This window comes from Gallinula chloropus, assembly GCF_964237585.1.
Source record: "Gallinula chloropus genome assembly, chromosome: 19".
NCBI classification, from domain to species: Eukaryota; Metazoa; Chordata; class Aves; order Gruiformes; family Rallidae; genus Gallinula; species Gallinula chloropus.
In genome coordinates this window covers 4,695,328-4,717,508 of record NC_140104.1, presented here as the reverse complement: position 1 = coordinate 4,717,508, position 22,181 = coordinate 4,695,328, and the positions used below count along the sequence as shown (strand labels likewise).

The 22,181-nt window shown below is 49.7% G+C and overlaps 1 protein-coding gene across 3 annotated transcripts in view; it reads left to right on the top strand.

The window, feature by feature from the left end:
* ACACA (acetyl-CoA carboxylase alpha) overlaps nucleotides 1–22,181 on the top strand; it is a 110,588-nt gene that overhangs the window by 80,628 nt on the left and 7,779 nt on the right. For all 3 annotated transcript variants that reach the window (XM_084273205.1, XM_084273204.1, XM_084273206.1), the window contains 7 exons: nucleotides 571–714; nucleotides 1,409–1,529; nucleotides 3,858–3,954; nucleotides 6,526–6,622; nucleotides 7,196–7,331; nucleotides 13,244–13,421; nucleotides 15,194–15,306. In XM_084273205.1, the coding sequence (XP_084129331.1) occupies nucleotides 571–714; nucleotides 1,409–1,529; nucleotides 3,858–3,954; nucleotides 6,526–6,622; nucleotides 7,196–7,331; nucleotides 13,244–13,421; nucleotides 15,194–15,306 (886 nt within the window). The remainder of the gene's footprint in view (nucleotides 1–570; nucleotides 715–1,408; nucleotides 1,530–3,857; nucleotides 3,955–6,525; nucleotides 6,623–7,195; nucleotides 7,332–13,243; nucleotides 13,422–15,193; nucleotides 15,307–22,181) is intronic.

The window sequence follows — 22,181 nt, the reverse complement described above, 5'->3', positions numbered from 1 at the left end:
AGGTAAACTGGCCGTGGCAGAGGTGTTATTAGTAATATGGACTCAGTGGAGCAGAAAGCCGAGTGACCGAGAGATCAGTGTATCAGTCAGCGAGAGGGCAAATGGAAAGAGACAGCAGGAGAATGAGAAAAGAGCTGCGGTGCCTGGGCTGAGATTAGAGATGGAGCCGTGCAAGAGAATTGGAAGCCCAGCAGTCGGACTCTCATTCTTTCCAGTCTCTCCAAGGAGCCTGGTGGGGCTTTGTCTTTGCTGTACCCGTCTCTATGCACGTGTTGGGGTTTTATTCCCTACCCACTTGTCTTGGGGGGATTTTGAATGAGCTGAGCTGGGCTCAGGTCAGCACCCAGGAGACTTGGGAAGGGCAAGTGGGTTAACTGCCCCTGCCTCAGTTTCCCTGTGAGGATTGCTGTTGTAAGATCCAGCCTGCCCACTGGGCTCGGGAAGGTGTGTTGTGAGTGGTTTGCTCTGTCCTCTGGTGTTGCTGCAGGGGTGGGTGTGTCTATCTCCTTAGCCATCGCCTCCTTACCACATCCCATGCTCTGATGGTTTTCCTGTTTTTCCTCTCAAAAGGTGCTGGGACGGGAAGTTTACACCTCCAACAATCAGCTGGGCGGGATCCAGATCATGCACAACAACGGTGTCACACACGCCACCGTGTGTGATGATTTCGAAGGGGTCTACACCATTCTGCAGTGGCTTTCCTACATGCCAAAGGTAATTCCTGGCCCTCAGCAGTGCCAGGGGCCATGCCCCCTTTGCTTCCTTCTCAGGGTTTTGGGGACTGGGGCGCTCCCTGTGATTGTAGCAGAACAGTTAGGTTCATGACCCAGGCTGTGAGCAGTGTAGTATTGGAGCACACAGAGTATTTCTTGTCCCCAGGCAGCCGGGCAGTGCCTGGGGTGCTTCTGCAATCCTCCCTGGGCATGCTGCCCTCAGCAATCTGGGCAGCAGGTTTTATGTAAGTGGTGAGTTGTCTCTTACAGAAGAGCCTCTCTGAGTTCCCCTCCGAGGCAGTCATTTGTAGGAGTTGCTGTGTGTGTGTGTAAGCTGCTCTGCAGCCAGGAAGGCAGCAACAAGAACTCACGGGTCACCTTCCTTCAGGAAAGAGTTCATACAGCGAGTCAGGTGCCCTGGTCACCTCTCAAAAATTAAATTGCAACCCCTTGCTAATGCTGGCTGTGCCTGAAGGTCAAGAGCAAACAAAGAGCGCTGCCAAAGGAGGGTGTGAGAGCGTGTGGAGCACCTTGGAAGGTTCTTCAGACCCCTGCCCAGCCCCAGGGAACCCATCAGGTGAAGGATTGGGCAGTGGGATGGGGCAGGGGACTCAGAGCAGGTCCTTTAGTGCTGCAGTTTGATGCGAAGCCATGCAGGAGAATGACATCCCTCCATATTTTTCTTCTTCCCTTAGAGCGTGTACAGCCCGGTTCCTATCCTCAAAGTCAAGGATCCTATAGACAGAACCATAGAGTTTGCTCCTACCAAGACTCCCTATGATCCTCGCTGGATGCTGGCTGGACGCCCAAACCCAAGTACGTAGAGCTTTGGTGGCCAGGATACGCAACAACGCATCTTATTTCAAACTCTTTGTTTAGGCATTATATCTGCCCTCCAAATAGATTTTAGAGCCTATAAAGGAGTTAATTCTAAACAATTTGACTATAATTTATGCAAATAGCATGTGAATTCTGAGTGCTTGAGGACACTTGAAGTCATTAGTTACTTTTCTCCATTTTCTATTTCCTTTTTTTCCCCTATGGCTCAGAGGAATGTCCATGTACAAAGGGTCTGTACACCAAGGGAATCACGGTATTCCCACAGATCTTGGAGGATAATTATATTGGAAAGGCTGCACACCACTGACCCTCCATGCATGCTTTCGGGGTTGTGCAGCCTGTGTACATACCAGCTGGAAACTGGGTGACCATTACGCCTGCTGTTATTAATGAGTTTGGGGGGCTAAAATGAGATTTGTGATAAACTAAGTTTTCTGGTTTTGGATAATATTTTTTCATCATCTCTCAAGTAATTCATCCAGCTGTCTGAGTGCAGCTAACGCTGGCTTCCAAATCGAGTGACTTCAGATTTTAATTTAGTGGAAGCGTTAAGGAAAGCAGATGATTCCCTGTGATAAGTTAAAGCAGATATCTCCTAGGTGAAAAGTTAAAGCCATTTATTAGAGGAGATATTGCCGTGATATTCTTCAAACTGACGCCCGACATGAGGCCAGAATCTAAACGATCGGCTTTGGGCTCACGATAAAGAGATAATTTTGAAATGGATGGTCACATTTTACAGTGGGGCCACAGAGGCAAGGAATGTAGAACACAGTAATTACAAGTTTGGTCTTGATAAAACACTCTCCATCCTGTTTAAGTCAGCAGAGGTTAGCTTGCTTGGATCTCCACTTTTAATTGGTTTTGGACTGGGGTTTGCAGAAGCAGAGGTGCTTGTTCAGATTAAAGCATTCCTCAGAAGCTGTGTGCCCAGGGGTAGAGCTGGGAGGGACTTTTGGTTTGGGTTTTTGGGTTATTTTTGGCCCCAGTAGAGTTGTGGTTGTGTTGTGTCTGGGTGGGTAGAGATCTCAGTGCCTTGGTCATGCAATGGACAGCTTACACAGGCTGGAGGGATGCAGAGAGTGAGCTGGCTGCATCCCTTGTCACTCCCTAGTCCAGCATCAGCCCAAATGGAAGCTCTTAGTCATGTCCTTACCCATTCACTGGAGTAGGCTCCAAGCTGAAACATTGGAAAACCTTCCTGCCTGGAGAGTGGAAACATGCCGTGCTGCTGCACAGGTCAGCATCGTGGGGCTTTCTTTCCCCATCATCTTTCTGTGCCCGCTCAAGAAACACAGAAAAATTTACTGTGAACTGCCACCCCATTTCTCAGGGGTCACAGGTACCCTGAGAATGTTATTTAAAGGGAGCCAAGCAGGCTGGTAGCTTGTAGTTCTGTTGTTGAACATGGGGAAGTGTCAGTCTGTCAGCATCTCTGCTGCGGGACGATGCCAAGCCTGATGCTGCGGTGGCTTTATGAAGGGCAGTGGTCAGCATGGACAGAGAAGTCAAGCCCTCACACTTCAGGTAGAATCTGGATGTCTGCAAGGGGCAGGAAGAGTTTGTTTCTCTTGAAAATTGGAGATGTGGTCTTCAGGGACACTCAGGTTTCTCTCAGGCGTTAAAAACCTGCTGCCTTGGGGCAGGAGAGGAGCTCTGAGAGCGTGTGGTCTGATCAGGGACGTGACACTTGAAGTGGGCTTTAGTTTGGGGGGAGATGCATCATCTGGTCCCCGCTGTGGAGCCAGTGGGCATGTGGTATCAGGAACATGTGAAACGTGCTCAGAGGTGTGGTCTGGGATGAAAACACCACTGAGGGCTTTTATATTTAGTTCCTGGAATTTTTTTCAGCATGCTTTCTTTAGAGGAGAGATTAGGCAGGATCAAGAGAAACGTGTGAGATAAGTTTGAAAATAGAAACAGGCCTTTTGAAAAACATCTTTAATGACTTTACTGCCTTTTGACAAATGTTTGTAGTGTCTCAAAAAAACCCAGAGTTATTTATTTAAAAGCATGCGAAGTCCCTCTGCTATCCGAACCCCATCGTTTAACAATAAATGATGCTTTTGCTGATAAATGACTGTCTTTTTTGCAGACTAGCAAATGAAATAAAACATGATGGCTGAAGGCAGACAAATGCTCGGCTGTCTAATGTTCCCTTCTATTATAATCTGTTTTAAAATAAATAAATAAATAAAGGCAGTGCCAACTTCCCCAGTTGGCATTTTTAAGCAAATTTCAGTTGCTTCTTTTCTATTCTCTCTTCTTTTATCCCTCTGATTTTTCTGTCTCCCTTCCCTTTAGGTCAGAAAGGACACTGGCTAAGTGGTTTCTTTGACAATGGCTCGTTCCTGGAGATCATGCAGCCCTGGGCACAGACGGTTGTGGTTGGGAGAGCAAGGTAAATTTTAAGAGGCACTTTAGACATCGGTAGAAATCAAGTTTTTGTTATGCTTTGCCTTTTTCTGGAACCTCCCTTGAAAGTGGATGTCTCTAAGTAAAACCAAGTCGTTACTTGAATGAGATGATGCTTTACCACGCGAATGAAGCAGGGCCTGATCGTTTCTCCTGTTTGGCTTGGAGGTGACAGCTTTAACATGGCACGAAAGCCAAAAAGGGAGAGGTTGTTAAAAATAATGGCAGCTGATGTATGCTCCCCCAGGGCATGAGGTTGTGTAGTGAGGCCTCCTGCAGCTCCCACAGAGCTGAAGGGACATTCCATGGTTTATTGTTGTGCCATCTCGTTTGACTTGCAAGCAAAGTTCAGCTGAAACTAGAGCAAACTGCAGGAGCCTCTGCACAGAGAGCTCAGCGGGGAGGATCACCTGGAATAACTTGTGGGATTTTCCAAGTGAGCAGCTGCCACACGGTCACGTTTTGTGATGGGGAGATGTGCAGGTCCAGAGTCCCGTGGTCCTCACCTCCTCCTGGGGTGAGAGGCATGTCACCTTACCTGGGCACCCTGCGAGGTCGCAGAGCTGCTGACATTCCCTGGAGCTCCACTGCAACATCTCAGAGGATTGTGTTGTAAAACAGGCACCAGGAGCTCTGGTAATATGTTAAGAAAATGCTGTGTAATAACAGCAGGAGGCTTCCAGACCCGAGGGTGTGCTCAGTACAATGTCCCCCTGGTGCTCTTGAGACCTTCCAAGGGGTTTGAACCTGCCTGTGGACTCTCCTAGTGCTGAATGTGGTACAGGGAAATGTACCCGTGTCCTCAGATGGCATTTGGACAGGAGGAGGACTCTGTGCCAGGGCAAGGTGGGATGTTGTGCATCCAACGTAGGGGCAGGCAGAAGCCCAGCGTGAGAGGAGCTGCTGCACCATTCATGTGTGCATGCAGCTCAGCTCTGCCTTCTTGGGCTTCATGTCTCTGACCGCTGCTGGTCCCAGGGGTCCCAGTCCCTTGGAGATCCATCCCTTCCACGCAGAATATTCTCTGATCTTTATACGTTATTGAGAGGAGCCAAAAATACCTGCTGACTCCACTCCTCATCACAGCATGTAACCTTTGGGATGTCCAGTGACCTTTTGATACGCTTGGGTGTGTTTATCCAGCATCAGTGACACTCTAAAGTTGTAGGATGACAACATCCTCTAATTATTTAAAGGCATTTAGGTTAGACAGTGTAGTGGAGGGGTAAAGGGGGTGGAAATCAATGATTTGGCAAAGCTGGAAGGTCTCTATCCAGGCCCATGCTCGGCTTCACTTGCAGTTCCTTTCTCCTGCCACGTTCCAGGTTGCTCTGGACTCTAACACACAGGTATATATATAATACAAATGAAGCTCACTTCTTTCAAAAGCAGTGGCATTTTGAAAAAAAGCCCAAATATGAATGTATTCTTCTGGGATTGTTACTGTAAGTGCTGCCAAAACTCATCTTTTGTATGTATGTTTGGAATACGTGTGCTGTTGGCTGTAAATTGTCTTTTATTATTCTATGGCAACTTGTCCAGGGACACACTATAAAACAAGATGTAGCATCTTCATGTGCTAGCCTGATAAAATTTATATGAAGTATAATGGAAAACAGAAGTTGTTTTGAGCTCTTTTCAAGTTCAATAAATAACTGTAATACTTGGATAAAGATGTTCTTTATTAGGTCACATGGGCCCTAATATAGAAGTTATAAGTTACCGATTTAAGACGGCTTCTGCAATTACGGGTTTCTAGGCAGACCCTTAATCATAGGGAATGGGGATATTTCCAACCCCCTGGTGCACATGGGCCTGGTCGCTTTTTCCTCTGGCAACGTGTGTCATCCCACTTGAGATGGTTGAGGAGGAAGCGTAGGCTCTGCTGGGACTCCCAGCCTGGGAGTAACCCATTGTCATCGCAAGCAAGAGGCCTTTTGTGTAACAGAGCGGTTAGATGCTGTGGGAAGCGGAGCTGAGCATCCTTCTCCCCAGTGCCTGTCTCCCTGCCCATCCATCCATCCCTGCAGCAGCGTCTGGGAGGAGGTGGACGGGCAAACCCAAATCTTCCACCCATCCTTCACACTAACCTCTTGGTAGAGGGAGGCTTTGTTAAGTGATGGAGATTGGGGCTGGCTGAGACATCAGCATCGTCTAGACATGCAGCCAGTGGGTGGGTTTCTGCAGCTGATCATCCCTGTGAACACAGGGCTCAGGAAGAGCACTGGGTGTTTGTTTTTTGTGGTCAGGACCATCACGACCAAAGTTGGTGTGATATCAGGTGAAGGCTGATGGAGGTGTAGCTATATTGTTCAAAATTTGGGTTTTGGTTTATTCTGCTCAGTTTTGAGTGAGGTATGTGCTAGTTTTTAGAACCAGATTTTGCTCTGAGAACTGTAAAGTCTTTGTGCCTAAACTCTTCCAGAACTCCAGAATGCTTCTCCTGCCCCTTGCTTGGGTTCCTTGTCTCTCTTGAGTATTTTGATGCAAATTGGAGTAACTGTCTCACTGTGTAACAGTAGAGATACGGACTTTGATTCCTCTCCCATGTTTCCAGGCTGGGAGGAATACCTGTAGGAGTCGTTGCCGTAGAAACAAGAACGGTGGAGCTGAGCATCCCCGCTGATCCTGCAAACCTGGACTCGGAGGCCAAGGTGGGTTGAACGTGTGCTCGGTTGTCTGTTTGTCCTCTGCATATGTCTTTGTGGAAAGAGCACTTGTTTCCTTGGGGTTTTCCCCCCCAAAATGTGAGACAAAAAGTGCAGCTGTTCCTTGGTGGGGAGCTGATGCATGGCACTTGGGTTGGCCGTTCCTGCAGACACACGTTCCCTGGCAGTCCTGCTTCTCTTGGGACTTAGTGAGGTGCAGGGAGATGTGGTGAGCTGTGCCTGCAGTGTTTTGTGGTCTTTCTGCTCTGACATATTGGCTTTCCCCTGCCTGATTTCACAGCTCCAGTCCCATATCATCTCTCTGGAGGCTTCTCCTCTGTGTATCCTCTCCTATCCCTTCTCCTTGACCTTCTCACAACAAGTCCTAGTATTGAGCTTTCCATGCCACCTCTGTTCTTCTTAACTAAATCAGTGGGAGCCCTCCTGCTCTGGTGACAAAAGGCTTGTCCTGATGTTTCTGTGGGCGAGACAATGTGCTGTGTCCTCTTTAATTCCCCATCTATCTAACTCTTATGTTAACGGGTTCCAGGGTGTAACAGGCTGTTTCCACCCCTGCAGATAATCCAACAGGCTGGCCAGGTGTGGTTCCCCGACTCTGCCTTCAAGACTGCACAGGCAATCAATGACTTCAACAGAGAAGGGCTGCCTCTCATGGTCTTTGCCAACTGGAGAGGCTTCTCTGGTGGCATGAAAGGTAACCATCAGCTCGGATTCCATTTCAGTGTCGCCTTGTCGCCGGGCTTGTCTCTAGCTGAGCAGGGCACCACCACTGATCCCACTGTGCCATCCCCAGCAGCACCAGTTCATTGGTGGGGCATCCCAGAGGGGTCTCTGGCAAGGGACAGAAACAGGTCGTGTCTTATGCATGTCTTACATGATGTGACTTAACCCATAACCATGCATCCAGCCCTGCAGCAGTGTGATGCTGGGATGGGGATGCTTTTCTAGGCCTGCTGAGTGTATGGATGTGTCTGAGATCATGGTGATGCTCTGCCTGGTGACACAAAGTCTGCTGTGGCTGCTGCACCACTGGCTAGAGGAAAGGGATGCTCTGTGCAGCTGCGCCGGTGCAGGGTTTGATCTCTCTCCTCCCCTTACCCACCTTGTCTTCTATAGGCATGTAGAGGAATGACATCAAACGTGCCAGGAGCACGTTTGGTAGTGAGTTCCTTTCAAAGCAAGCAGCACAGTTGTATTAGGGGAAAGTGTTTTACAGAGAGAGTGGTGAGGGGCTGGAATGGGCTGCCCAGAGAGGGTTTTGAGTGCCCCATCCCTGGGGGTGTTCAAGGCCAGGTTGGAGGGTGCCCTGGGCAACCTTGTGTAGATCCAGGCCTGGAGGTTGGTGGCCCTTCCTGTGGCAGGGGGTTGGAGCTCTGTGATCCCTGGGATCCCTTCCAACCCAGACCAGTCTGTGATTCTATGAGTTGTATGTGTGCCCTGATAGGTGCTTTCAGGGACCAGACAGATAATCTGCAGGGAAAGAGGCAGTTGGGTGCTGACAGCAGTCTGGTTGCTAACAAAAATTAACCACTGCCAACCTGGGCTAATTAAACACTTGACTCAGGGATCCCCTTCTGCTTGGAAAGCTTTCTGTCGTTCTGCCCTTGAAACCAGGGCTGGGCAAGCCAACATTCTCACCCATCAGAAACGCATAGGCGTGTTGGGTCAGGTGGGAACACTGTCTCACTGCTGGTGTTCCCCACTGTCCTGTTGTCCTCTCAAGGGCTGTGTCCCAGTTGACTCCCTTGGTGGTAGTGACACACACGTGAACAGTTACAAAGCAGCTCAGTTAATATGCCTGCAGCGGGATTTTTGCACCACGTAGTGTTACTTTAAATGTTGCCAGGTGCCAGGAGTGTGAGATGGGTGCTATGAAAGTGAAATGAATAAAAGGCTGTGGCCTCTTATTGCACGTGGCACTTGGCAAGCACAGAAGAAAGGTTATAGGTGTGTTACGGCTCTGGGAGGCCTGGCAGGGTGATACAGGGTGTCCTGCTCTGCCGTCTCCTTAGTGGGGCAGAAGGCAGTGCTGTCAAGTTTGCAGGTGCAGAGATGAAAACTGGCAAAAGATGGCAGAATTCTTTCCTCTGGAAGATCTCTGTTACCTCTTGGGATGCTTTCTGCTCAGTGTGCTGCTACCTCACCCCCTTCATGACTCGCTTTCCCCACTTCTGGGGAAGTCACTGATGTAAATTTACCAGCCATTCATTAATTAACTGCTTCACCTCAGCACGTTGTGAGACCTGGCCACTTTGCCAGTGCCCTTTGCCGGGCTCCTCAGAAGCTGAGCTTAGCTTTGGAGTTGGGAGAGAAGCCCAAGGAGGAGCCAGCAGTATGAGGATGCTGGTATTTATATTGCCTATCCCCAGGCAGTAGCAGGAGGAGGAGGGAAGAGCAGAGCCATTGCGGTTTGCACCTCGGGCCTGCATCTTGTTCGCTGCTGGGGGTCTGCATAGCAAGCGTCTGTCTGTCCGGCTGCTGTCTACCTTCCTCAGGGACTTGTTTGCAGTTTGGGTTTCAGTGCTGGCTGGGGATTATGCAGGGAGGGAAAATAAACAATTATGCCACCCCTCAGTGCACACAAACACGCTGCCAGGAGCCGACTGCACTGTGGGTAAAATGACTCCAAAATTGTGTGTAATGAGTAGGAAAAGATTAGAGACAGCTCTTGCTACGCTGAAAATTGACATTAGTGGAGGGGAAGAAGAAAAAAAAAAAAGAGGGGAGGGGGGGAAAAAAGAGCCCTCTTTACTAGCCAGCCTAAGAGGGCTGCCACAAGCCAGGCTGTAAATAAATAAATAAATGCCCCAAAGAACATAAATAACATAAATAAAGGCGGCTCCCGGCGGGTCTTGGTGGTTCCCCCAATGAGCTCGGTCTGGCCGGAAGGCTATTCAGCATAATGCAAAATTAAATTATAAAAACTGGCTTGAATATTTAGATGGAGGAGCCATTTGGAAGTGGTTTATTTAGGCGAACCGGCAGTGACCCACGACGGGGAGACATCAAGCGTGAAATTCACTGGAAATTAGCACCGGGGTCTTGGACTCGGCATGAATAGTTTGATAGCATGCAAATCCCCGCGACATTAAACCGCCGCGCCGCTTGTGCTACAGGGTCACTCGCCGTTGGTTTTTCATGTTTTGCTTATTATTTTTTTTTTTTTTCCCTGGGACAGGTTATAAATAACAATAAAAATAATAAAAATAATAAAAATAATAATAACATAAAGAAAAAAAAAAAAGTCTAATGTGTTCAGCAGGATGAAAAGGCTGTTTTAAATCTCTGATTACCTGCCTGCTGAATGACGGTATCGCTCGTATGTAATGGGTTTATGAGGGGGACGTTATGTGTCTGTGGCCAATATCTGCCTGGTGTTTACCTTCAGGTCCTATCTGATAATCCGGCCAAGCTGATGAGATCCGTTCCAGCTTTGGGGGTTCAGGACACGTTGCCCGCCGCTATGGAAATGTGAAAGGCTGTCTGCAGCCTTTCTAGAGTGCTCGATGCATCTGACTGCCAATATTTACACACACAGTGTAATGAGAACAGCTTCCAGCGGGTTTCATGCCTCTGTAGTAGACGCTGATGCACGCCGCAGCCAGGCAGGCAGGGGAAGGGGAAGGGGAAGCGTGCCGCGAACGCTGCCTGCCCGACGCAGTACCGAACAGTGCTGCCCTTCCCAGAGCGCTTGGGCAGCATTTCTTGTGATAAGACACTCTTGTGAGTGACTTATGAGGCTGAGGTTTACATTAAATACAGGAATTAAATTTGGCCTGGGAATATGTAATAGTTAATGTAAAATCTTTCTGCTCAGTGTGAGCATCTCAGTTGGGCACCAGCCCGCACGTGGGATGCGCCTCGGTGTCCTTTGCTGCACAGGTGATGGTGGAAGCGATGGGGGTTTGTTTTACAGTAGTTGGTGTGTTAGTTCCAGTAGTAAGGTTTATAAATTCGGAGCCCAGATGAGGCCCTGGGGCTGCACAGGCAGCCCAAGCGCAGAGCCGGGGGCACCGCTGGCACAGCACGGCATGGCATAGCATGGCTCCAGGCTGGGGTCATGGGATGTCTTTGTAGCACTTTTATCATCTTCATCATAGAATCAGAGAGTGTGTTGGGTTGGAAGGGAGCCCATCTAGTCCCACCCCTGCAGTGAGCAGGGACATCTTCACTAGAGCAGGTCACTCAGAGCCCCATCAAGCCTGACCTTGAATGTCTCCAGGGATGGGGCCTCCACCACCTCTCTGGGCAACCTGGGCCAGTGGTCTACCACCCTCACATTGAAGAACTTTTTCCTGAAGTTCCACCTAAATCTCCCCTTTTCCATTTTAAACCCATCACCCCTCGTACTATTGCTCCATTCCCTCAGGAACAGTTCTTCACAGCTTTCCTATAGACACCTTTCAGGGACTGGAAGGCCACTCTAAGGTCCCCTGGAGCCTTCTCTTCTCCAGGCTGAACCACCCCAACTCTCTCATCCTGTCTTCACATGAGAGGTGCTCCAGCCCTTGGATCACTTTTGTGGTCTCCTCTGGACCCATTCCAACAGGTCCGTGTCCTTCTTGTGCTGAGGGCTCCAGGGCTGGATGCAGGATTCCAGATGAGGTCTCCCCAGAGCAAAACAGAGGGGTAGAACCTTTAAAAAAAGCTGATTCCCCTCCTGTTTCTCTGCTCCCTTCAGGGACTGGAAGGCTGCAATGAGGTCCCCCCGCAGCCTTCTCTTCTCCAGGCTGAACAAGCCCAACTCCCTCAGCCTCTCTTCGTAGGGGAGCTGCTCCAGCCCTCTAATCATCTTTGTGGCTCCTCTGAACCCTCTCCAACAGTCCTATATCTTTCTTGTATTGAGACCAAGAAGAGATGGGGAGCTCCACACAGAGCATCGAGCTGCTCCCCATTTCCCTGCTCCTCCTCTCCCTGCCTCCTTCAAACCAAGCAGCACTTCTATTTCCTACACTTAACCTGAGTAAAATATATACCCGTGGCAAGAGTGAAAAATGCCTTGCTAATTATGCAATTATTTTATTATGTAGCACTAGTAAAAAATGTCTAGTAAAGAATTAATTCACTTAAAATAATTTGAATCAAGCAATTATTTTCTTAACACTAGAATTAGCTGAAAGTGCTTCAAGTGGTTTATTACCAGCGCTACATAATAAAATAATTGTATAATTAGTAATAAATTTGTCACCCCTTTTGAGGTCTTTTTCCTCCGCTCAGGACAAAGGGGAAGGTTGGAGTTTTGTTTGGTCCTCGGTTCCCGCTGCCTCTGCCAGAATTTATATTTCTTCCCAATTAGAGGAAATGAATTGTTCTTCCCTTCATCAGCATTTGATGGTTCTTAAATAATGTGAGAATCCCTTTTCTTGGGCGCTTGGACAACGACCTTGCGAATGAACTGGAGACATCACAGCAGTGCCTGGGGTGCTTTTATATATGTGTAGAAATATAGATATACACATGTGTAGGGGGCTATATACATCTGTAAAATTAAATATACATATATATGGATATGTCCACACACTTTATAAGCACCTTTCTCGCTTATACACACAGTAATATATAGAGAGCATCTCTCTTTATATATATCTGTATGTGTATATATTGTTTAGAACAAGCCCAAAAGAGCGGAGAGATTGCGTGGGGTGATGCAAGGAGTAGTAACGTGAAAGTAATGGGGAAAAGGAGGGGAAATCCGGGTGGATACTGAGGGAATGACATCTTTTTGGCTATGGAAACACCCCCAAAGAAGCAGAAGATTCATTGTTTGGGATTTCTAAATGAGAGCTTTAAAAAGCACTGGGAAAGCAAGGTGGGATGCAGTCCTGTGTGGACAAAGAGGTGGGCTAGATGGTCCTAATAAGTAGTTTTCATTTCTTGTATATTTGATTTGGTACTTCTATATATAATTATAGGTAACTACATACACATATTCGGGGCTGCCTGTTTCCATTACAAACTATATCCATTATAAACTATATCATCTCATATAAATTCTTCTGCTTTCCTTTTTTTCCTTTTTTATTTAAATCACCTTTGGGGCTGATGCTTTCAACATACTGGCGTTACACAGAGGAATTGTTCTTATTAATTTTGAGCAAAATGCCTTGAACAAATTTGAAGGCAAGGGCAGGAAGCCTGTTCACATCCCTCCTTGCACAGGAATTCTTACAAAGGTCTGTTAAACCCCTGCTGCCATTAGCTGTGCCATGTGCGTTGTGAGCCAGACTCTGTACAGGTCTGTGGTACTAAGGTTGAAATTAGGTGTATTAAGTATGGGAAGACTTGGCCTGATTTCCCCAACTGCTGTGATTTCCCTTGGCTTGGCTGGGAAGTATGGAGTGGATCATCTCCAGGGCACACGGTGCGAAGCAGGGATGCTGCAGTTCCTGTTTCATGAGCTGATGTGGCCACGCTGGCAGTAACCAGGCCAGATATCTGATGCTTGACTGTCTCCTGTCTCGGTGTGCCTTGCCCAGGCAACGCCAGCACCACGCAGCGTGCTAGCAGAAGGTGGGGAGGAGAGCTGGAATAATCACACACCTTGACACGGTTTGGCCAGGCATTGGCGTGCTGGGACTTGATGTGCCATGTCCTTTTTATCTGCAGACATGTACGACCAAGTGCTCAAGTTCGGTGCCTACATCGTGGATGGCCTGAGAGAGTATCGGCAACCCGTGCTGATATACATCCCTCCACAGGCAGAGCTGAGAGGAGGGTCCTGGGCTGTCATCGACCCCACCATCAATCCTCGTCACATGGAGATGTACGCAGACCGAGAGAGCAGGTATGGCAGCTCCCGCCTTGCTCCGTCACCTCCTGCCTTCAGGCTCGGGTGCCTGGCTGAGGGTAAAGCTCAGGGTCACAAGCACAGCGGTTCGTCACTGCGAGGGGCTGACCGCTTCCTGGCTGGAACCTGCATCTCAGAGGAGTTTGCTGCAGAGTGGTTGCAGCTAGGAGACAGGGTAAATTCTGGTGGTGCTCCTGGCCAGGCCCTGGGGAGGGTTGTTTGTTGATGTTCTCAAAGCACAGGGACATATTAGTGCCCAGGATTAGTTTTAGCATTCTGCTCTTTCCACACGCTGCTTTGTGCTTCAGAACAAGTGCCTGCGTGCACATCCTTGCAAGTAAGCCTGTGTAAGTATGTGCAGTTTAGCACAGGACAGGAACGGTTGGACTCGATGATCTTAAAGGTCTTTTCCAACCTGTGATTCTGTGAAGTCCCCCAGTGCGTGCTGTCGAGTGTATGGGCACCTGGGTGGTCCCAGTTTTCTGATGAAGCACAATGTGTATGCTTGAAGTTCTAGACACTGGTGGCTTGGGGTATAACACTGCAGGCAGGCACTTGGAAGCAGGTTTTGTAAAATCTTTTTAAAGAGTCTCTGAAATGCAGAGACACTGATTCATTCAGAGGGAAAAGCCAGCACTCCCTGGGTTCCCCATGGCAGATAGAAGGGCCGTGAGAGCCTTGTGGTGTCAGGGCACCCTCTCAACTCCTGCCGTCTTGGCAAGGTAGAATTCCTTGGCAGCTGCTCCAAGGGGAGGGGGAAAACCCTACATAGGGAGGAGCTGAGAAGATGCTCAGCCCAGCTGCCCCTTTCCTTGCCCTTCTCAGCTGAATTTTCCTCCTGATAGGATGCTTGCCCCCTCTCTGTTCTCAAGGAGTGAGACCGACAGACCTGTAGCCTGTTCCGCTCCCCCCACACACACAGTACATCCTGCAGCTTGAGCAAACACCTCCTGGAAGGCAGAATGTTTTTGTGGTTCTTTTCCTGCTCAGAAATGTGGAGCCTGTTTGCTTCACTGTCAGCCATAGTGCGAGTGGGATCTCTGCAAACTCCTTCCCCCACCAGGTCTGTTTTGGGGTGCAGGCAGGAGCGACAGCCCCCTCTTCTGTCCCCCCACTTCTGCCCCATAACTTTCTAGGATGCCGGCAGTGTGAGCTTACCCCTTGGAAGGACAGGCCATGGCTTGCAGAGCTGTAGTTGGACTCTAGAGGTCTCAAACCAAGAAAAAGATTATTTGGGGAAATACATCATCTAAGTACCATTCCCCATCTGTGATGATTCTCTGGCTGTTGCTGTTTGTAACAGCTGGTGTTACTCCTTGGTGTAACTCCCGCCCTCACAGTTAAAGACCAAAATGATTTTATTTGCCAAGTCCAAGTTTTGAATCACAGGCTCCTCTGTCTTTGGCCCAGAAAGCAGGGAGGGTCTCAGATGGAAACTGCTGGTTAATGGTTTGCTTCAGAAAGCTCGCCCACCTTTTGCCAGGGCTTTCAGGTCACAGCTGGAAAGAGATGGCCACTGAGCATTGCTTGTGTCCTGTTGGGTATCCATCTTTCTGTGAAGCCTGGGGTGGTCTGTGGTGTTGGATAAATAGGAGCTAAGATTCTTTCTCTCTTCTTCTCTCTTCTTCTCTCTTCCTTTTTGTTTTGTCTCCCTCCCCCTTCTCCGTTATGGACTTTCTAGATGACTCTGAACCCCATCCCACTTTGTGTCTCCCCTTGTCCGATGACCTGAAAGTGCCTTTCTTTTCTCTTTTCCCGTGCCTGATCAGAGGAGGAATCCTGGAGCCGGAGGGGACAGTAGAAATCAAGTTCCGCCGGAAGGATCTGGTGAAGACGATGAGGCGCGTGGACCCCGTCTACATCCGGCTGGCGGAGCGGCTCGGTACGTGTGCGCGGGGGCTGGCGGGGCGCTGAGGCCTCGGAACGAACGTGTTCTGAGGTATTTTATCATAAATTCCTGAGAAGTTTTTATTTGCCATCTTCTAACTTGGGAAGAAAACCCAGTGAGACAAGCTGCGGGTATGTACGTGTGAGAGAGGTGATAGTCGTGGGTTGAGCCTACCTGGGGAGGTGTGATACGGTGGCGTCTTTGAGCTGTTTTCTTCTTCTTTTAATCAAATGGGACTTAAAGCAGGTGCTCTCAAGCTGCTCGAGTCTCGTTTCCACCTCAGCAATCACCCAGCTCCCAAAAGCTCATGGGCCAGACCCTCAGCTGTGCTGTCATTTGGTGTAACTGAGAGTTTGGTTGAAAGACATTTTGGGGCTGCTGGACACTGTGTGTCTGGGTTTGGGTAATGAAACCTGCCTGCGCTTTGGCTCTGAGAAAATATAACACCTTCTTCACCTCCTCAGAAAAAGAGGGGCTGGTCTGCAGTGCTCAGCAGCCAGCACATCCCCCTGCCTGTCGCGTTGTCCCTGTGCCTTGCACTCCAAATGATCCCAGCGCCTGGTATGCACCCAGCAGCCCAAAATTCCGAGTGTTCAGCAAAACACACTTACTATCAGATCCACGCTCTCGCAGGGGAACAGGCTCTTTAAATAGTTCTTCACCAGCTCTCACTGTAAGAGTATAATCTCACAGAGCCTCTTCTTACCTCCAAAATTGACTACGTTTCGACAGCAGAAGCAGCGTGCTATGTGGGATGGTTTGAATTTATAAAGCCTTTTGGGATGCTTCAGGAGGAAAAGAGTTCTGCAAATGACTGATAAATCGTGGCTGTTGCTGCAGTTAGGCTTTATTATTTGGGGTTGGTTTTTTAATTTACGGCGGTGCAACAATTTCTATACAAAACAACCAGTGAGGGGTGTGTGCCTTGGGAAGGGAGTGGGAAAGGATGGGGAGGGCGTTAGGAACCGGACCGTGGCTGGAAACTGGGTCCTTACTGATGCCTTTGATGGCATCAAAGATGTTTTCTCTCTCTAATGATAGTGTTTTGATGCTCTTGGTTCTCTCTCACTATGCGGATTGCTGTCTGGGCAGGAGGCAGGTTTGCAGGGGTTTGAGCTTCGCAGACCTGCGTAAAGCAGCGGTTTTATCCAAGTTCGGATCTTGATCGTGTACATTCCGTGTTAGGGGTGGGAGCAGACACAGATACCTGGATGATGGACAGTCTGCTGGTGCCTGTTGGAATTAAAACCCAGCTCTACTGTTGGTAGTCGCAACCAGGAGGTTCTTTGCACAGAACCTCACTTCTGCCCGATGTCGCACCTGACAGCATCCCTGCAGGAGCAGGGATGACCACAACAAATCGCTCAGCCCAGCATGGGGTCCCAACAGATGCTCTCCTAAAGTGTTTCAGACCTCACCAGCCACAGCCAAGCTCCTTACACAGTCTGGGCTCACACCTTCCACTCCCACGGGTGTTTCTGGCTCCGTGTCTGATGCAGGAGAGCTGCCGCCTGTGTCTCCAGGGGAAGAAGAAATCAGATGTGTGGTTGGAGGAGGCAATACACCGAGCAGTCAGCTCAGGCCTGTTGCAGATAAATGGCACTACAGCAGTAGCACTGCTGCTGAGAGGATTTACCTTCACCCGACGGATGCCGACAGACAAACCAAGCCTCTGCCTTGAAGGACTGGAGGTCTCTGTGCCTCTGGATGAATCCTTTCCCAGGAGCAGAGTCACAGCCTGCAGACAAAAAGGACTGCTGGAGTGTGTAAATCCTGAAGCAATGGAGGAAGGGGCAAGCAAAGCCAGGCGCTTTCCCCATTGGGTGGTCCCTGCAGAGGGTCCATAACCCAGGCTGGGTGCAGAATGCCACCACATCACACCGGTGGGACCTGGACCAGCATCCCTGGGGAGAAAAACAGGGAGAAGGAGAGGAAGCAGCTTCCTGCCAGTCGTCTCAACAATCCAGCAGCCGCTCCGTGAGGAGGCAGCAGCCTGTGTATGGCTTTTTTTTTCCCCCTCTTCCTCTACAGGGTAATTACTCCCAGCAAACTCCATACGCTTTAATTAAAATTACTGCAACACAAGAGCAAGTCAGTTACCACTGTACGTACGGAGAGCTCTAAAAGCTTCAGTCACCGATAAGCATCTCACTTAGATGGCTGGTAATTGCTCCCAACATCGGGCGATCATTGCTGTTGTTTTGCCACTAATTCCACTCGTAGCAGGAAAGCAGAGATTGCAGGACACACTGAATTGCATAATTCTTTTCTTTTTTTTTTTTCCCCTTTTTTTTTTTTCTGGTTTTCTTTCTGGCCAATTTAAAATTTGTCAAAGTCGGTCTTCTTCTGGATCACTGCCCTTTGATATTTCGCGCACTCCATTTGCCACAAACAAGCCGCAGGGCCGCAGTTCATGCTGACTCCAGCAGAAGCAGAGAAAGCTCCATTTATCTTACACTGCCTGCTGAATTCTTACTCATTAGCTGGGGGTTCACTGCCTCTCTTTAACCCCTGAGTGGCTGTCATCCCTCCCTGGAGCTGCTGAATAGCGGGGAAGAGGGAGATGCTCTCCTGTTGCTGAGGGGTGGGGAAGCAGGGTGTCCGTGGTCTCCTTCCAGGCGTCTGGAGATGCTGGGGCTGGACTTGAAGCCGGCGAGCGTGAGAGCAGCGAAGGCTGGCAGATATTGAATAATTTGACATAAATCTGTTCATTATCAATTCCCCAGCACTATTGCTGCAATGTTTATTAGCCCTGGGTTTTATTAAAACGTCACTCAGCGCTGTGATCCTACAAACCAGCAAACAGCACAGAGCAAAGGGCGAGGAGAGAACGGCCAGCCCTCAGCCTGCCCAGGAGCACGTTCCTGCGCTGAGGAGGTGTGTGAGGAAGGACAAGCAACTGCCTGGAAATGTGGGGACCATTCCAACCACTGGCCTCAGGCTGTAGGCAGAGATGTGGAGATTGGCTTTTATTCTATTTATGTATCATGATTAGAGTAAAAGGCGTAGGAACAGGGTAGAAACACACTCGGTCATGCAGGTTCAGGGCACGCGATGCAGCAGGCGCGCAGCAGCATCGTGTGTGGAAAGCTCTGGTGGAGTGTGAATGGAAGGAATGGTGTAATGTCTGTGGATAGAGCAAGGATGGGGGTTTGCGTTTGCACATCTCTTCCGTCAGGTATTTATCTCCCAGCATGAGGGAAGCAGCTGTCCATCACCTGGCGTGGTGTGGACATCCTCCTGGCTGATCCTGCGTGCTGGCATGCATCCTTAGCTGTGCTTGAAATGATATGCCTGCTTGGATGTCTTTTTACATCCCCCAAGGTGTGGGAGTGGGAAGCAGACCGCTCTGGTGTGGTACCAGCTCACCCTGGGGAGCTGGGAAGTGGTGCCAGTTTTCAGCACAGGCACCGATGCTGTACACAACCTTAAACTTCCTGCAGGTGACATGACCCATCAGCCTGCTGCTGGCTTTGGGTGTGCTTAGGGCTTTATTTGGCTCAAGGATGTGCAAAACTTCCCTTCCCTTCCCATGAGCAAACACTTGAGCATTGACCACATAACCCAGCATGGCAGCTTCTCTCGGTGCCAGGAGTGAACTCGCAGGTCCCTCAACCCTGACAGTACCACCCACAACATTATTTCTGGAGTGGCCCAAAACTCCCATCCCATGTGTGTCCTCCCTCACTCCAAGCTTTACCTCAGGAAGTTTGGTTGCAGCTCAGGAGTCCAGCCATCGTTTGGACTGCTGCTCTACACACGTGCTGCTGCACTTAATGGTTGTTAATTCCCAACTAGGAGTCTGGAAGAGCAAGGTGTGCTTTCTGTTGGGGCAGCTGGCACCTGGAATACCCTCCCTGGGTAGATGTTTCCCCCAAAACAGGAGACTTTTTGGAATTACGTGCCTGCTGTGTGCTCGGATGCCAATGTGAGGCCGTAGGAGCTACGAGCTGGAAAGGAGCATCCCACGCTGCCGTTGTACAAGGATATTCCAACCCCTGTGACCTTCGCTGCTGTTCCGTATTGCACCTTTATGACATAAATCCTGCTGAATATTTAGCAAGGCAATTACAAGCAGTCTCATTTAAAGAAACAAGTGACACTCCAGAAATGCCTGTGTCACCAGGGACGTGAGTGGCTCCCAGTGACCTTCCTTTGCCCCCCCCTCCCCAGAGCAGCTCCCCCCAGCCACACTGAGAGATGTGCTGCCTGGGCAGGCTTGGCATCCCAGCTGGATTTTTGTTTGGCAGGAGCTCTGTTAAAGGCAGAGGGAGAGATGGTAAGGTTCAAGTAGGAAGGTTATTGGTTCAGTTGTGGGAATTAGGTGGGAGGGGGTTAAAACCGCTGTTTAATTATCTCCTAGGATGCAGAGTGACTGCTGCACTTCTGCAAAGGTCATTGCCAAAAGAGCCTCCCAGCACATGTTGCCCAGGGCTTACCTGCTTTGCCGGAGAGAATTGCCACGAGCAGATGTCACGATGAATTGAACTGACCGTGGGGTTTTGGTGTTACCAGGGGGAAGGGAAAAAAATCCCATGATTTTCCTGTGGTAATTATAACATTAAGATAGTGGGTTGTTACTAGTGCTCCTTTGTAGTCAGGTGAGATAGCCACTGTGTGTGTTGGAAAAGCCATCTTTGAAGTTCACAGGCGTGGGGTAATTTGCCAAATGTGTAGGTGAGCATCCAGGTCTGGGTGGAGGCACCAAAGGCAGGGTGACCTCTGGTCTCTGTGTGGTGGGACACGGGCATGACCTGGGCTTGTTGCGAGGAGGAGGAGGAGGAAGAGGCTTGCTGCCACGGCCGAGGGGGACTCTGCGTCTTGGGTCTGTGCTCCAAATGCTCACAGCTCTGAGCATTCACAGCTCCATGGGCTCATGGCTCTGCACGCTCACAGCTTCACACGCTCAGCACCCACCAGCCACTTGTGCCTTTGGCTGGGTGCAATGGGCTGGTGTCTCCCCATACCGGGAAAGTCAGAGGCCTCAATGCTGGGCTTTGCCCAGGTCTTTGAATGCTTGTTTGAGGAAGAGGCGAGAAGATGGACAAGTAAATGCTCGGCTGCGCTGAGGGCGAGGGAGAAAATCCCACATTTTAAGGGCTTAGAGACCATAAACCATCAAATTGATTCAGAAGCTGCCTGGCTTTCTGCAATCAGAGGGAACCTACAATAACATTTCTTGAAGTCGTTTTGTCTAACCTGTTAAACTGGTCATATTTAAAAAAAAGCACTTTGCTCCTAAACGTTATGGGAAGCTGTGATTCATGGTCCTGCCGAGCCATTTCCGTCTGGCAGGGACTTTATTAAAGGCAGCCTGCGCCCTGCCACCGCAGCGGGCTGCAGTCACTGCGGGATGCTGCTGTGCCGCCGCCGGCTCCCTCTGCCAGGCGCAGCCATCGCAGGGATGCTCGGATAGAACGCTGCTTACTTCAGAGAAGGACATTGAGGTCATGGAGCGAGTCCAGAGAAGGGCAACCAGGCTGGGGAAGGGGCTGGAGGGCAAATCCTATGAGAAGTGGCTGAGGGAGCTGGGGATGTTTAGAGAAGAAGAGGCTGAGGGGAGACCTTATCACCACCTGCAACTACCTGAAGGAAGGTTGTAGAGAGGTGGGTGATGGTCTCTTCAGCCAAGGGACAGGAGATGGGACAAGAGAAAATGGCAAGAGGCTGTGCCAGGGCAGGGTCAGATAAGATATTAGAAAAAAATCCTTCACTGAAAGAGTCAGGGCCTGGAACAGGCTGCCAAGGGAGGGGGTTGAGTCACCTTCTCTGGATATGTTTAACAAAAGGGTAGATGGATATGGCTCAGGGATATGGTTTAGCATAGGATGGGAACAGTTGGACTCGATGATCTTAAAGGTCTTTTCCAACATTGTGATTCTGTGTGATTCAACAGGACACAAATCAAACATAGTTTAGATGTAGCTTTCCCTGCCAGGATGCTTCCCCTTAACTTTTGGAGAGCGCTGTGAATTGATGCTCAGTATCAGAGCGCTTTACGGGAGCGCTCTCTGCCTGGATTTATCGTAGAGGCTTTTCCATTTGTCTGTGTGGGGAGGATGACTCCTCTGAAGCCTTCCTCCCCGATGGTGGGCTGCAGAGCTGCTGCTGTGGCGGCCAGGAAGTGCTTCCCTGCATCCCTCATGTTTGGTTGGCATTTATCATTTTGTGCTGCTGGCGTACGGAGAGCCCAGACCTGAGGTTTGGGGGGTGGGAGGAGGCGGCTGTAGGATGCAGAAGGAAGAGTTTGTAACCCTGAAAGGCAGTCGGCAGGAGCTGAGTGGGGAGGCTGGTGTCACCCTGTGGAGACAGCAAAGATGGGCGCAGGTTGGGGGCGATGGGGAGAGAGGTGGGTGCAAGCTGCCAGCTCCCTCCAGGATGCATTTGGGAATGTTTGAGGTTAATATGCATGTTTTTAAATGAAGTTTTGGTGGTGTTTGTGCAGAGGGGTTTAGCGAGGACTAATCCCTCCCCTCTTCCTGATGAGTGTTTGTTGGTGACAGATGTTTGGCAAGAGCCCCTTCCCAGCAAGGCCCTTGGCCGCTGCCTTTCTGGCCTCGGAAAAGAGTCTCCGATCCCATTGGTACCCCAATGTTGGTGCTTCCCCAGGGCATTTTTTCCTATTAGTTTAAGGATAAAAAAGAAAAAGGGTAGACTGAAGCACTTGCAGTGCATTCACACCCCTGTGAAAGCTTCAAGGGTGTCGAGAGCCCGATTAAGATGCTCATGTGGCCTCTTCTGAGCCTGCTGAGGGCTGTGCTCACACCAGCACTGTGCATAGGCACAGCCGTGCTCGGACACAGCGGAGCAGGTAGCAGCCCAAGGCGAGTGGGACAGTGCTGTGCTGCCTGGCAGCTGAGGAAGGTCAC